Genomic DNA, 13,556 nt, shown 5'->3' with positions numbered 1-13,556 from the left:
TTGCTCCTTCGTGGGGATCCTCAGGTGGGATTGTAACATTGTGGAAAGAAGATATACTAATCAGGTGGGATTGTAAAATGATCCTCAGATGATCATTTTGTCTCCCTGAAGTTCACACAGATGGAAGAAGACGGGTATGAATGGGGGTACTAACAAATGTATATGGCCCCAATGACTATAGGCAGAGGAAGAAATTATGGAAAAAATTAAGTGACATTAGGGGCCTTTGGAAAGGACCATGGTGTGTGAGAGGGGATTTTAATATAGTGAGATTTACAGAGGAAACCAACAACCCCAAACAGAGAATGACAACAAGTATGAGGAAATTCAACCAATTTGTGGATACTTTTGAGCTTAAACAACTTACACTCCTAAATAATAACTTCACATGGTCCAACCTTCAATCAAGGCCAATATGCTCAAAGCTGGATAGGTTTTTGTTTTCAACAGATTGGGAGGAACATTGGGGTAACCTAACATCTAGGGCACTTCCAAGACTTACTTCAAACCATTGGCCTATAGTGATGTGTAAGGAGGAAATGAGAAGTGGACCTACCCCATTCAGGTTTGAAAATATGTGGTTGACCCATCCAGATTTCAATGAGAAGATCAAAGAGTGGTGGGTGCAATCTAATCTAGTAGTAGAATGGGAGGGAATAAGGTTCCACAAGAAACTTCAATTCCTAAAATCACAAATAAAGGAGTGGAATAGGTTGGAGTTTGGAAGAATAGAGGAAAGAAAACAAGTATTGCTGGAGCAGACTGAGGAATTGGATATGAAGGAAGAAAGGGGATCTTTTAGAGAGGAAGATAGGAAAATGAGATGGGATCTGAGGAGGCAGATGGAGGATATCCTGGTTGAGGAAATAAGTTGGAGGCAGAAATCTAGGTGTAAGTGGCAAAAGGAGGGAGATAGAAACACTAAATTCTTCCATTCAGTGGCAAATGGGAGGAGGAAAAAGAATTTCATATCAAAGTTGGAAGTAGAAGGAGCAGTTTTGTCCCACCCGATAGAAGTAGCAGAGGCCTTAATAAATCATTTCAAATCTATGTTTAAAAGGCCTTTGAATGAGAGGGTATGGTTGGAGGGATTGGAATGGCCGACTCTAAGTGCAGAGAACAAAGAGTCGTTAGAAAAGAGTTTTGATTTGGAGGAGATAAAGGAAGTAGTATTCTCAATGGATAGGACAAAAGCTCCAGGTCCAGATGGCTTCACAATGGCATTTTATTAGGATTGTTGGGATATGGTGGAGAAGGATCTTAGGTCAATCTTCAAGGACTTTCACAGAAGAGGAATAATTAATCTGGGTTTGAACTCAACTTTCATTGCTTTGGTCCCAAAGAAGAAAGAGGCATCACAACCAAAGGATTTTAGACCTATCAGTTTGGTGAATAGCTTGTATAAAATAATTGCAAAAGTGTTGTCCCTTAGGATAAAGAAGGTCCTTCCCACTATTATTGCACCCAACCAAGGAGCTTTTGTGGAGGGAAGACAAATCCTGATCAAATCCTCATTGCAAATCAGAGCTTGGAGAGCTTTAGGAAATCTAAGAAGGGAGTGGTATGCAAATTGGATTTGGAGAAGGCTTATGACCTAGTTGATTGGTCTTTCCTATTGAAGGTGTTGAGAAGCTTTGGTTTTGAAGACAGGTGGTGTAAATGGATATGGGGCTGTATTAGGACTTGTCACTATTGTATTTTGGTGAATGGAATTGTAGTTGACTTTTTTCCTCCTTTGAGAGGTATAAGACAAGGAGATCCTCTCTCCCCCTTCCTATTCACCCTGATTGCTGATGTACTTGGGAATCTGATCCGTAGAGCAAACTCGAGGAATTTGATAAAAGGGTGACGAGTAAGAAGGGATGAGGTACCACTGACACATCTACAGTTTGCAGATGACACAATTTTGTCCTGTGAAGGTGGGGACATAAATTGGATTCGGAATTTAAAATTGGCAATACAACTCTTTGAGCAAATGTCTAACCTCAAGGTAAACTTTGATAAGAGTTGTGTGGTGGGAGTGAATGTGGAGGAGAGGGAGTTAAGGGAATATGCAGGTGTGTTAGGTTGTGCAACCTCGGATTGGCCTTTGAAGTACTTAGGCCTCCCTTTAGGAGATAATCCTAAGAATGTAAGCTTCTGGAATCCGGTAGTGGAGAGATTTGAGAAGAGGCTTGCGTAAAAATATCTATCCTTAGGAGGGACAATCACTCTGATTAGGTCTACCGTAGCTAACCTACATGTTTACTATATGTCAGTGTTTAAGATCCTCACTAAGGTATCCAACTTCTCGGAAAAATTAATGAGGGATATTCTGTGGGAGCCTGGAGAGGAGAAGAGAGATCATAGGGTGAGTTGGGATGTGGTAAATGATGTAAGAAACTAGGAGGCCTTGGGATTGGAAACATCAAGAAAAGGGATATGGCTTTGCTGGGAAAATGGTTGTGGAGGTTTATAATGGAAAGAGATAAACTGTGGACAAAGACTATGGCTAGCACACATGGGCTAGAAGACAACGGCTGGGATCCTGGAATTGTGGCAAGGGCTAGAGCTGCTTCTCCTTGGAAATCCATTCACGATCTACTTCCAGATTTCTCCCCTTGGATCAGGTATGGTCTTAACTCTAGTAGTCAAATAAAATTTTGGGAACAACTTTGGATAGGGGGTTCACCTCTGAAGGACAAGTTTCCCTCCCTATGTGCCCAATCAAACTTGAAAAATGAACATATCTCTTCTTTCTAAGGTCCTTCAGACTCCACTTCTAGTTTTGGATGGAACCTAGGCCGGCATAAAGCAATTAGAGATACAGACTTGGACAGCATTTTATCTTTGTTAGCCATCCTTGAGAATGTCTCCCTAGATCCTAATAAGGAAGACACCAGATTTTGGACCCCCTCCACCTCAGGTACTTTCTCTTGTGCTTCGTTTTTCAAAACCTTAACTCAGCCTTCAGTCCCTCTTGGGTTGTCCTTTCCGGTTAAGGAACTTTGGAGCAAGCCTATTCCTCCTCGGGTTGGTATTTTTTGTTGGGAAATTTTCCTGGAAAGAATAAACACAAATGATTTACTTCAGAAAAAGAGACCCAATTATTGTTTACTTCCTAATAGATGTTCTCTTTGTAAAGCTGATGGGGAATCCGGTTACCACCTTATGGTCTCTTGTAAGATTACTAAAACTGTATGGGAGTGGGCTCTTTCCCGTTTTGTGTGTTCTTGGAAACCTCCCGAGAATGTCCAAAGGTTGTTCTCTCCTTCGTTTTTTAGATGGCCCAAGAAGCGAGGGAAGATTATGTGGTGGGGTATTAGGGCAGCCGTGTGTTGTTCCCTGTGGGAAGAAAGAAATTCACAAATATTTTCAGACAAGGAAGAACCCTAGAAGACCTATTAGACCTAATACTTTTAAGGGCTGCCCATTGGCTCAAATCTATGGATCTGTTTTCAGACTTTCAGGTGACTGACTTGTTAAGAAATTGGAAAGAGATAGCTACCTCTGCTCTGTGTAAAGGACTCTTAGTCCCTCATGGTCCACTCTTCCCTCTGGATTTATAAAATTGAATTTTAATGGCAGTAGCTTAAGGAATCCAGGTCCCTGTGGGATTGGGGGAATATTCAGGAATGAGGAAGGGATTGTTACTGCTTTGTTCTCAGGCCCTATAGAAGAAGGAGACTCTCTTAGGGCTGATATCCTTGGAGCTTTGGAAGGAATTCAAAGAGCAAGGGAACTAAATATTAGATGTTTGGTCCTGGAAGGTGATTCGAAGGTGGTGATTAGTTGGTTCAAGAAAGAGGGCAGTGGTCTATAGAGCTATAACAATGAAAAGAAAAAATTCTGGCTGTGTAGGGACATTGAGATATAATACAGCTGGATGAAGAGGACCGCTAACTCAAGCAATCGAGGCCTGGCTCGTTGGTGTGTTAGATGGGTTGTCCCAGCATTGACGTGGAATCAAATCCCGCAACCTGCACATTCGAAAAAGAAAAGGGGAATAAAGGGGAAAAGGGGAAAAAGTATTGCTGGTTAACCAAAAAAAGAGGACCGCTAACTCATTTGCAGATGGGTTGACTAAGCAAGGGATAAATAGGGAGTCTATCTTTTGGGCTAATTTTTAATTTTCTTAAATTGTATTTCATTGATGGGAAGCTAAGACATTTTATCTCGCCCTTTTGTATCTAAAGTTTCACAAATCTTCACATCATTAATAAAGATTTTGTTATTGATCCAAAAAAAAATTCTTCAATTGATGATTCTGAAACAAACAGTTCAAGTATTTACAGACTCTCAATCTCACACAACTACCCATAACCCATTACACCCATACACATACATGACCTATCATGACACACTCTGTCACTACTAACTGACTCATAAATAAGGAACAAACTAATAACAACTTTCACATATGGGCCATGTGGCTCTCTACTCCATGCATGGCCCAACACCTAATCTAATATTGACACCCACTAACTTGTTCTTTCAACTTAAACCATTCAATAAGTGGGCCCACAAATGGACACATTTGTTAGACACGTAACATTACCATCCCCTTAAAAATGTTCTCGTCCTCAAGGTACGAACCAAACGCAGCCTTGTAATACATGTAAATCCCCCATGCTCTTCCCACGAACACATGGTTGAATCCAATCAGCTGATTTTGTAGATAACTTCAGGTGGAATACTCCACCAATTCGTGTAGATCTCCCATGTACCTGGGCAGCACCACCACTTGGATTGAATTCCCTGTAGACAACTTCTGTAATTAAATGCCCACCAGCTTCACATGGGTACCCAACCCAAGGTATTCTTGCAACCTATGGGTTATTTTTGGCAAAGGTGACATCAGCTTTTCTAGCAAGATGAATGTCTCCAGTAAACTGACTATCAATATCAGAATCACATGGTATGTCAAGACAATTAGCAGCATAGGATATCTTTTGTGTGTATGCAAGTCCCTCAACAGAGCTTGTGGAGTTGAAGGGAACGCCTTTATGGATGGGCATTGCCGATGTTGACTCCAACCTTATCACCTGTGGGCCCCAGGAAGTCTGAAACGGATAAGGAGGATGACATTTGCTGCTCATGCACAAATCATGGAACCACCAGCTCAAATTTGCCTTTGTCTGCAAGCAATGGACTGCATACCCTTTGTCATTCAGATTGGATCTGAACACAGGAAGGAAGGTGAAGAAATCAGCGGTACCTCCTGTAACATTAGTATTTCTCGGATGCTTCGGATTTGAACACAGGATGCTACATCTTCCACGGTTGGGACACTAGGAGGTTTCTCGCTGTAAGCATCAGCAATGGCATTGAGGATATTATGCTCACCACCAATGAAGGTGACGGTTCAAGCACCAACCAATTTTGCACTAGTGTACACATCTGCAACATTTCCAGCATTGAGTTCATTGAAGTGGTTAATGTGGTTGAGATCCATTTAGCTATCAGGTGGTCCAGCAAGGTCAGATTGAAATCACCTGGCACAGAGAACACATTATAGAATCTGATTTGGGCATCGACAGAGGCATTGCCTGGTAATTTGATCGGAGAAACTATCATAGTTTGCATTGCTTCTGTTGGAGCGGGGATACCTCTTTTACCAAAATAAACACTTATTTCTCACTCTTTGCAATGCCATCAAGTACAACACCAATGGTGTAATGGATGAAACTGGTGTAGAACTGAATGGAGATCGAACCGGTTCCCATTGTCCAAGGTGGGTCCCAAGGAATGTTTACTTTATCATCTTTGCTGCAAAATACATGGAAGCTTAGATCTTGTAAGCCATTTTCTTTTCATCATTTGAAGCTTTCGCAAACTTCACAGCCCTCCTTTGTCTTTGAATCTCAAAACATGGCTTTGGAGATGATCGCACCAAATATGTACGCGTGCTCACTTTCGTCCATAACAATGATCCCGGCATTCAAGAATCTGATAACCTGTCATTGAAAATCAACGCCTTGATTTCCCTAACAGCGCCTGGTAATGTCTAAACTTGTTGCAACACCATAAGTTTCGGTACCTTTGCAGGATTGAGTTGTAACCCAAGTAGTGTTCTCCAACTTGCAGAAATAACTGCTTGTAAGGTTACTGCTCTCATCATCTTTCTCTTTCTTCTCTGGTTCCGCCAAAGCAGCAAGGACTTCTATGTCCACTTCTCCACCTTCCGCTGGCTTATCTGAAGAATCAACCACCATGATGGTTTCTTCTTCTTTGCCAAAGACAGCTTCCATTTGATCGAACAAACCATGAGGGAGTCGAATATCTCTATGAATCGTTCCATCATCCGCTCTTGGCCAGCAGCCAATAATTGAACCTTTCCTTGCAGTTGTCCCAAGTCGGTGCTCAAAATTGGGAATCATAACCCGCTTTGATACCATTTATTACGTTCCTAGTAGGGCGTAACGGTAGTTTTCGTCTGCTTTGAGGGAAACAAGGGACCTCTGATAAAAAACCAAACGGTTTAGGTTAAAGTTCTTCAATTGATGATTCTGAAACAAACAGTTCAAGTATTTTCAGACTCTCAATCTAACCAATTACACCCATGTCCCATACACATACGTGACCTATCACGACACACTCTCTCACTACTAATTGACCCATAAATAAGGAACAAAGTAATAACAACTTTCACAAATGGGCTCATGTGGCTCTCTACTACATGCATGGCCCAACACCTAACCTAATATAGACACCCACTAACTTGTTCTTCCAACTTAATCAATATATGGGCCCACTAATGGACCCATTTGTTAGACATGTAACAACTGCAAATGGAACAGAACACAGAATTTTAGCTTTCTTCCCCCCATTGATACCTCGCCACTTTTCAAAGATTTCCTTAGGCAACTGAGGATCCCATCCGCTCATGTTGAAGAGGCAAAAGTAGAATTACCATATGCAGCTCACATATGCACAGTCAACTATCATATGCATCACATTTTCTAAATTCATTTCACAGAGGACGCACCCGTTAGACAAGAAGAAACCTCTTTTCTTCAAATGATCTTGAGAAAGGGTGCTGTCCATTGCCACCAGCCACACAAAAGCTTCAATTCTGGGGGGGAATTAGGTTACCCCAAATGCCTCCATTGTGATGACTTTCCACCTGATTCCTGACCAGAACTTTGTAGAAAGATTTAACTGAAAATCTGCCATTTTTGCTCTCCTTCCACCATCTCATCAGAACTTTCTGGCTGAATCATTGCATCTTGAAATCTGGACAGCAACACTACACATTCTTCCACCTCTCTGTCCAAGAGAGGCCTTCTAAAAGTGGGGCACCAGCACACCTCACCCTGCCTTCATTCAAAGCAATTAGCAATGGTGGTATTTTTTTCTGCTCAGCCTATATAATCTAGGACAGCCTCAAAAAGCTTGCCCGCATTTAACCACTCATCCTCCCAAAATCTAATACTAGACCCATCTCCCACCTTCCATGAAACACAAGCTTTTACTGAAGCTTGGAATTTCATGATACCCTTCCAAACACACACCCCATAAGAAGAACATACCTCCCTTGGGTCCCACCCAAAATTCACCACACCATATCTGCTCGCATTTACCCTCCTCCACAATGCTTCCCTCTCCCACCCAAACATCCATGCCCGCTTCCCCAACAAGGCTTGATTAAAAGCTCTCACCCTTCTGATTCCCAAATCCCCCTCTTTCTTTGCCCTACAAACCCAATCCCACCTCCCCAAATGAAACTTTTTTGGGGTTACTTTATCTTCCATAAAAAAACCTTTTACATCCTTTAAATTTCTTGGTAGACTTGACAAAACACTTTTAATGATTGTGACCTTTCCCCCCAAATGAGAGATACCTCTTCCATCCTGCCAGTCTCTGGTCAATTCTATCTAATACTGGTTGCCAGGTAGAAAGTGCTGAAGCTTTCACACCAACAGGCAAACCTAAATAAGTGAAAGGAAGCATTCCTCTTAGGCAATACAAAGAGGAGGCACTCTTCTAAAACATCTTGCTGCATATTCCCTATCCAATTATGACCCCCTTTGTTTAATTTACCTTCAGACCTGAAAGCACTTCAAACCCTTTAAGAATTCCCCCCAAACTCAGCACTTGCACTGGTGATGCATCCAAAAAAATCAAAATGTCATCTGCATATTGAAGATGAGAAATCATCAAGCTTTCTCCTCCACTCCCTTAGCAATTAATTTGCACAACTACTCCACCACTAAAACAAAAAATATAGGAGATAAAGGGTCCCCCCTCTCTCAATCCCCTTGAAGACCCAAAGAATTCAGTAGAGATCCCATTCACCAGCACCAAAGAAAGACACTGATAAAATATATACAAAAACCCAACTCCTCCAATTTTTCTCCAAACTCATTAGCCCCATCACCTCCTCTAGGAATCCCCACTCCACATGATCATAAGCTTTTTCCATGTCTATCTAATCACCCCCACCAAACCACTCCTCATTCTTGCATCCACACGTTCAATTGCAATTACCACTCCATCCAATATGTCTCCGTTGTATAAATGCCATTTGTGTTGGACCCGCCACCAAGTGAAGGACCATCTTCAATCTTATGGAAAGCACCTTTGCTAAAATTTCATATGGACTAGAAATAAGACTTAAAGGTCTAAAATCTTTCATTCACAGAACCCCCTCCACCTTTGGAATTAATGAGATAAATGGTGCATTTGCCATTCTTTCTAACTTTTTCCTCCCACATCTCCTTAAACATTCCCATCACCTCCCCCTTCACTATTCTCCAACATGCTGTAAAAAGGCAATGTTAAAGCCATCTGGACCCGATGCTTTATCCCCTTTCGTTTTCTTCACAGCCCCCCAAACCTCCTCTTCATCAAACACCCTCTCCAACCACTCACTCCAATTCTCATCAGTTCTATCAAAGGCCAAATCTCATAAAAAACAGCTCCTTCTATGCCCAGATTTTTACAAATTAAAGTAGAACTCATGAATTTTCCCCACTCTTTCCTTTTGATCATCAACTATTCTGTCATCATCTTCTATTCTTAAAATAGTATTCCTCCTTCCCCTCAGCAAGGTTTGAAAATAGGCTGTATTTTTGTCCCCCTCCTTCAGCCATAAAATCCTTTTTTAAGCAAGGCACAAAAATAAAAAAAGGCTAAAAGATCAAAAAAATGCAAAAAAATCAAAAAATTATTAAACATGATATTAATAAAAATATAAACTTTAATTTTAAAATAAATGTTTTAAAAAACCTATTATCTAATATTAAAATACATAAATACAACATGTAAAGCATATTCAAATGATAATTTCAAAATAAAATCAAATATATAAAACATTTTCAAGCATATAAAACCCACAATCTCTTTTTTTCTCAATTGCACTACTTCAAGTAGTTAATGTGATGTAAAACATATTACATTCCTGATTCTACAAGCCGCCTTTGTACCATGCCCCTCGAGGCAAACACAAACAAGTCCACGCTCACCAGAGCTTCGAGAACCCCCCCTATTTGGTAATGTTGTTCATTCATCCTAATAAAATGTCTTCTTAAAAAGCAATTAAAACTACAAAATCATTATTTTTTGTGTGAGAACTAAGAATTTAAGACCTAACATGGACTTGTTTGGGCTTGCCTCAAGGGGCATGGCATGGGGGTCCGGGGACAAAGCCCCCGGCCCACCCACTAGACACAAAAAAAGCAAAAAAACATCAAAGTTTCAAAAGGTGCATGCCTGCTGAGGCGCAAGGCACACCAAGCGCATGCCTAGATGCACCAGGCGTGCGCCTTTTATAGGGCTGCGCCTAGGACCTAGGCGAGGCGCCTACCCTGAAATGCGCCTCGCCTATGCGCCTAGGCGCGCCTTTTAAATCACTGTTGCCACCAAGAAACTTCTTCAAAGTGGATAAGTCTGTCTAGTTCCATTTTATGGCTTTCCCTTCCTCCCACCCAATCCTTGTAAGATTGTCCTCCTCCTCCAACCTATTTAATGTCTAGTTTTTCCATCTTCCCCAATACCTCTTTCTTTCTAGCAAATGCATTACCAAACACTGATTTGCTCCAAGCCTTCAGGTCCTCCCTAAGGATTTCTTTTTTTTAGTTTCATTTAATACGACCTTTGTTCTAGCAATAAAATCAAAATCTGAGAGGATATTTGGTGGGGGTGGGAAGTTTTCTTAAAAATTGTTTCCCTTGCTTGTATGCCCTCTCTTCCTTTAAAATTTTGACTGATTCTCAGTTTGTGTCTACCTCCTCAACTGGTTTAAATTGGGATTTTGGGTTTAGAAGGGGTTTATGGAATTTAGAGGTTCCCCCTATGTCTTAGATATTTTCTTAAAGTTTTAGGGGATATGTTCCTTGATCCCTCTAAGGTCAATGGAAGGATTTACACCTTAGCTCCCTTGGGGACCTTCTCATATGCCTCCTTAGCTGCTTTAAATGCCTCACTTTTCTTCTTTTCAACCCTTTCCGATTAATGAAATTTGGAGTGGATCAGTGCCACCTACGGTCAGGGCCTTCTATTGGGAAAGTCCCTCCATTTGAAAATTAACACTTCTGAGAATCTTCAAAGGAAAATACCAGGCCAGTTCTTATCTCCTTGCAATGACTTTTGTGCTTTGCAAATGGAGAAAATGCTAATCTTCTGTCCCTTTGTAGTTAGAACTTGGGTATGGTTCTTTGATCTATTTGGTTGAGGGGCACTTCTCCAACTGATGTAGTAGGTCTCTTTTCAATTATCGGAATATAAGAGCTAGAATTCTTTAGAGATGCACGAGAGAAACCAGCTTTTGCACAATTTGGAAAAGAAAGAAAAGAAAGACTTTCAACAATAAGACAAAAACCAAGAGCGTCATAATTAATAGCATCACAATAAGGGTGGCTCATTGGTTTAAAACATTGAGGCTGCTTGACCCTTTCTCTACTGATGACTATGAGAAGTTGGAGTTTGGTAGCAAATTCCTAATCAGCTAAGTCCTTTGTCCCATCCCAATGGTCACCACCTCCAGACATGGTGAAGATGAACTTTGATGGTTGTGGTAGAGATAATCCAGGACCTCCTAGTGTTGGAGAGCCTTTAGGGACTCCCATGAGAACATTTTGGCAATATTTTCGTGCCTATTGGCCAAGATAATTCCATACTAGCAGAGATAACTGCAGTCATGCAAGGACTTCAGGTGGCTAAATCTTGCAACCTAAGAAATATGATAATAGAAAGGAATTATTCTAAAATGGCGGTGCAATTGTTGAAGAATCAAGAATTGACTCCCTGGTCATACAGGAATGTAATGAAGGAAATAAAAGTGCTAATGAGGGAAATGGTGGTGGGTATACAATGGGTTTATAGGTCAGCAAATGGGCTGGCTAATATGTTAGCAAAACAAGGGGTAGATAGGAGATAGCTATTTTGAAGCATGATGGGGAATTAGTAGTGCAATAGCATCAAGCGAATGGATGTAATCTGATGATGGTGGGAAAACCTGTTGCTTACACTGAGGATGCCTAGCAAGAAAAACACTAATCCAAGGGTCACTGGTTTTTCCACCTTACAAACAAGGTTCAAATGACTCAGCTCTTTTATCTCTTATTTTATTTTATCGGATTAGTTCTTTTATCTTTCAAGATGATATTGGATTCAGAGCAGAATGCATTTCAAGCATCATACACTTGTTATATAAGATTTGGGGTAACTTATCAATAAGTCACTTCCAAACCCTAGAGAGAACTACTGGCATGCTAACCAAGACACGGTTGTGTTTGATAATTTCACCAATCACCATAATAAAAGTGATAACCATTTTACTTTCAAAAACCAATATGAAATTAGAAAGAACTCTAGAATTATCAGGAGAACCACACTGAGAATCATAAGCCAAATCAAAGATGTACCTGCAAAAATATTAACATGTTTATGTGTAAATAATGCCCAAAACAGCAAAGGTCTAAGCACATATATCTAGAAGAAGAAACACAAATAAGAACATCAACTAATAATTTCATCAACGACTTGAAGCAAACAATCAATTTACACCTTGCAATCATAATTCCCACCTGGTGATGACAGTATGACATCAATACTACATCAAACTCACCCTTAAGTGTATATCTTGGTGAGGGAGTAATTAGTATTTAAGAATAGCACTATATTTGCCATAATCAGCACAACTCCTATTTATAGATACGAATATTCTTTTCAAATTTCAAAAGATTAGCACTAAACATAATACATTCCAAAAGAAGCAAATATAACCTATAATCAAGACTATTTCCATTAGCTAAACTACAAAAATAAACATAACTAATTTCAGAGGGAGGAACATAACTAACTTCAAAACCCATCGTCATCCACTAGCCTATTTGCCTCAACCCACACTCCCCAGAAAACAGAAGGCAAGACATTACAAAGCGGCAATTGTGGTTAATATTCAGAACTTGGATATTTCGAAACAGTCCATTTCCGAACAGATATTCCTTAGTAGAACTTGGATATTTCGAAACAGTCCATTTCCGAACATCCAATTTTGATCCACACCCAGAAGATAAATTTTCTTAGTTTTAACTTTTAAGTCAAAATTGATCACATCCCATTTCAGCGCAGGCAACTAAAGTCAAATACAGAATAGATATTAATCAAAAAGAAAGCACTGCGTTCCTACAAAATTACCGCAAATCTTGATGGGCGCTTCAAGCTCCAATAGATTGGGCTGTTGCAAGAAAATTTCCTTGGAGACGAGGCAGAGCTGCCGGATCTCCGACTCCGAGAGTTGCACCTGTTTCCCTGGTTTACCTCGAGCTTCCAAAAGCCGATTAATTATATCGTCAAGAACAGCAGCGTCCATCTCTAAATTTTTCCGGAACTCAAACTCCCGATTAACAACCCAAAAGAGATAGGTATCTCTCAAAAGAAAACAAAAAATTACTGAAAATAAAACAAGAACCTTCTTTTCTTCTTATGACTCTTCTATCAAACTCGTCTGAGAAAAGAATCACATCCGCAGGAGATGATCGGAAATATTTATCTTAGTTCATCTTTGGGATTGACTTTTCTTCCCTTGTGAGAATGGAAGAGATTTTGAAACATTCCTTAGGATCGGTGACTTAAAGGCAAACGCAAAAAAAGCAAATATTCTTTTTCAGCAGAGAGGGCGACCAATTATGAAAGATAAAGAATGAATTTTGCTCGTTACTTTTAAAGGCAGAGAGTGAAGTGATGGACTCGAAGTTGCTGCTGACCTCGATTGAGAGAGAACCGAAGGAAAGAAAGCTCAGGAGAGAATCAGAGAAGTGCGCAGTGCGCACGTTAGTGGTGGTGCCGCCGCCGGTGGAGCGCTTGAACCCTGCAAACCGGGGCCGGCAACCTTACCGCTTTTATGCGGAACTGCACAAGAATGGTCTGTAGTCTAACTTGGTAAACCCCCTGGAATTACGAGATTGCCCTAGAGTGGAGCGTGTGAACTTTCTAGAATCCCGTAAATAGCCTTCATCGTATTCGTATCCCTTGGCTTGACCCCCGCCAACGATGTTGCAGCTAAGACAGAGAAGCCAATCATAATATGCCATGTAGACAGTCTATCACACTTTGCTGTGGAACGTTGTGGG

At 40.7% G+C, this 13,556-nt stretch overlaps 1 protein-coding gene across 1 annotated transcript in view; it reads right to left on the bottom strand.

The window, feature by feature from the left end:
* Positions 1-13,352, bottom strand: part of LOC104600861 (serine/threonine-protein phosphatase PP1-like) — a 39,229-nt gene extending 25,877 nt beyond the window's left edge. Inside the window, exon 1 of the mRNA XM_010264004.3 lies at positions 12,622-13,352. Coding sequence (XP_010262306.1) covers positions 12,622-12,796 — 175 coding nt within the window. The 5' untranslated portion in view covers positions 12,797-13,352. The remainder of the gene's footprint in view (positions 1-12,621) is intronic.
* Between the last annotated feature and the right edge of the window lie 204 nt (positions 13,353-13,556).

The sequence above is a fragment of the Nelumbo nucifera genome, chromosome 3 (genome assembly GCF_055504915.1).
Source record: "Nelumbo nucifera cultivar China Antique chromosome 3, China Antique-T2T, whole genome shotgun sequence".
Classification (NCBI taxonomy): domain Eukaryota; kingdom Viridiplantae; phylum Streptophyta; class Magnoliopsida; order Proteales; family Nelumbonaceae; genus Nelumbo; species Nelumbo nucifera.
This window is presented reverse-complemented; position numbering and strand designations above follow the sequence as displayed.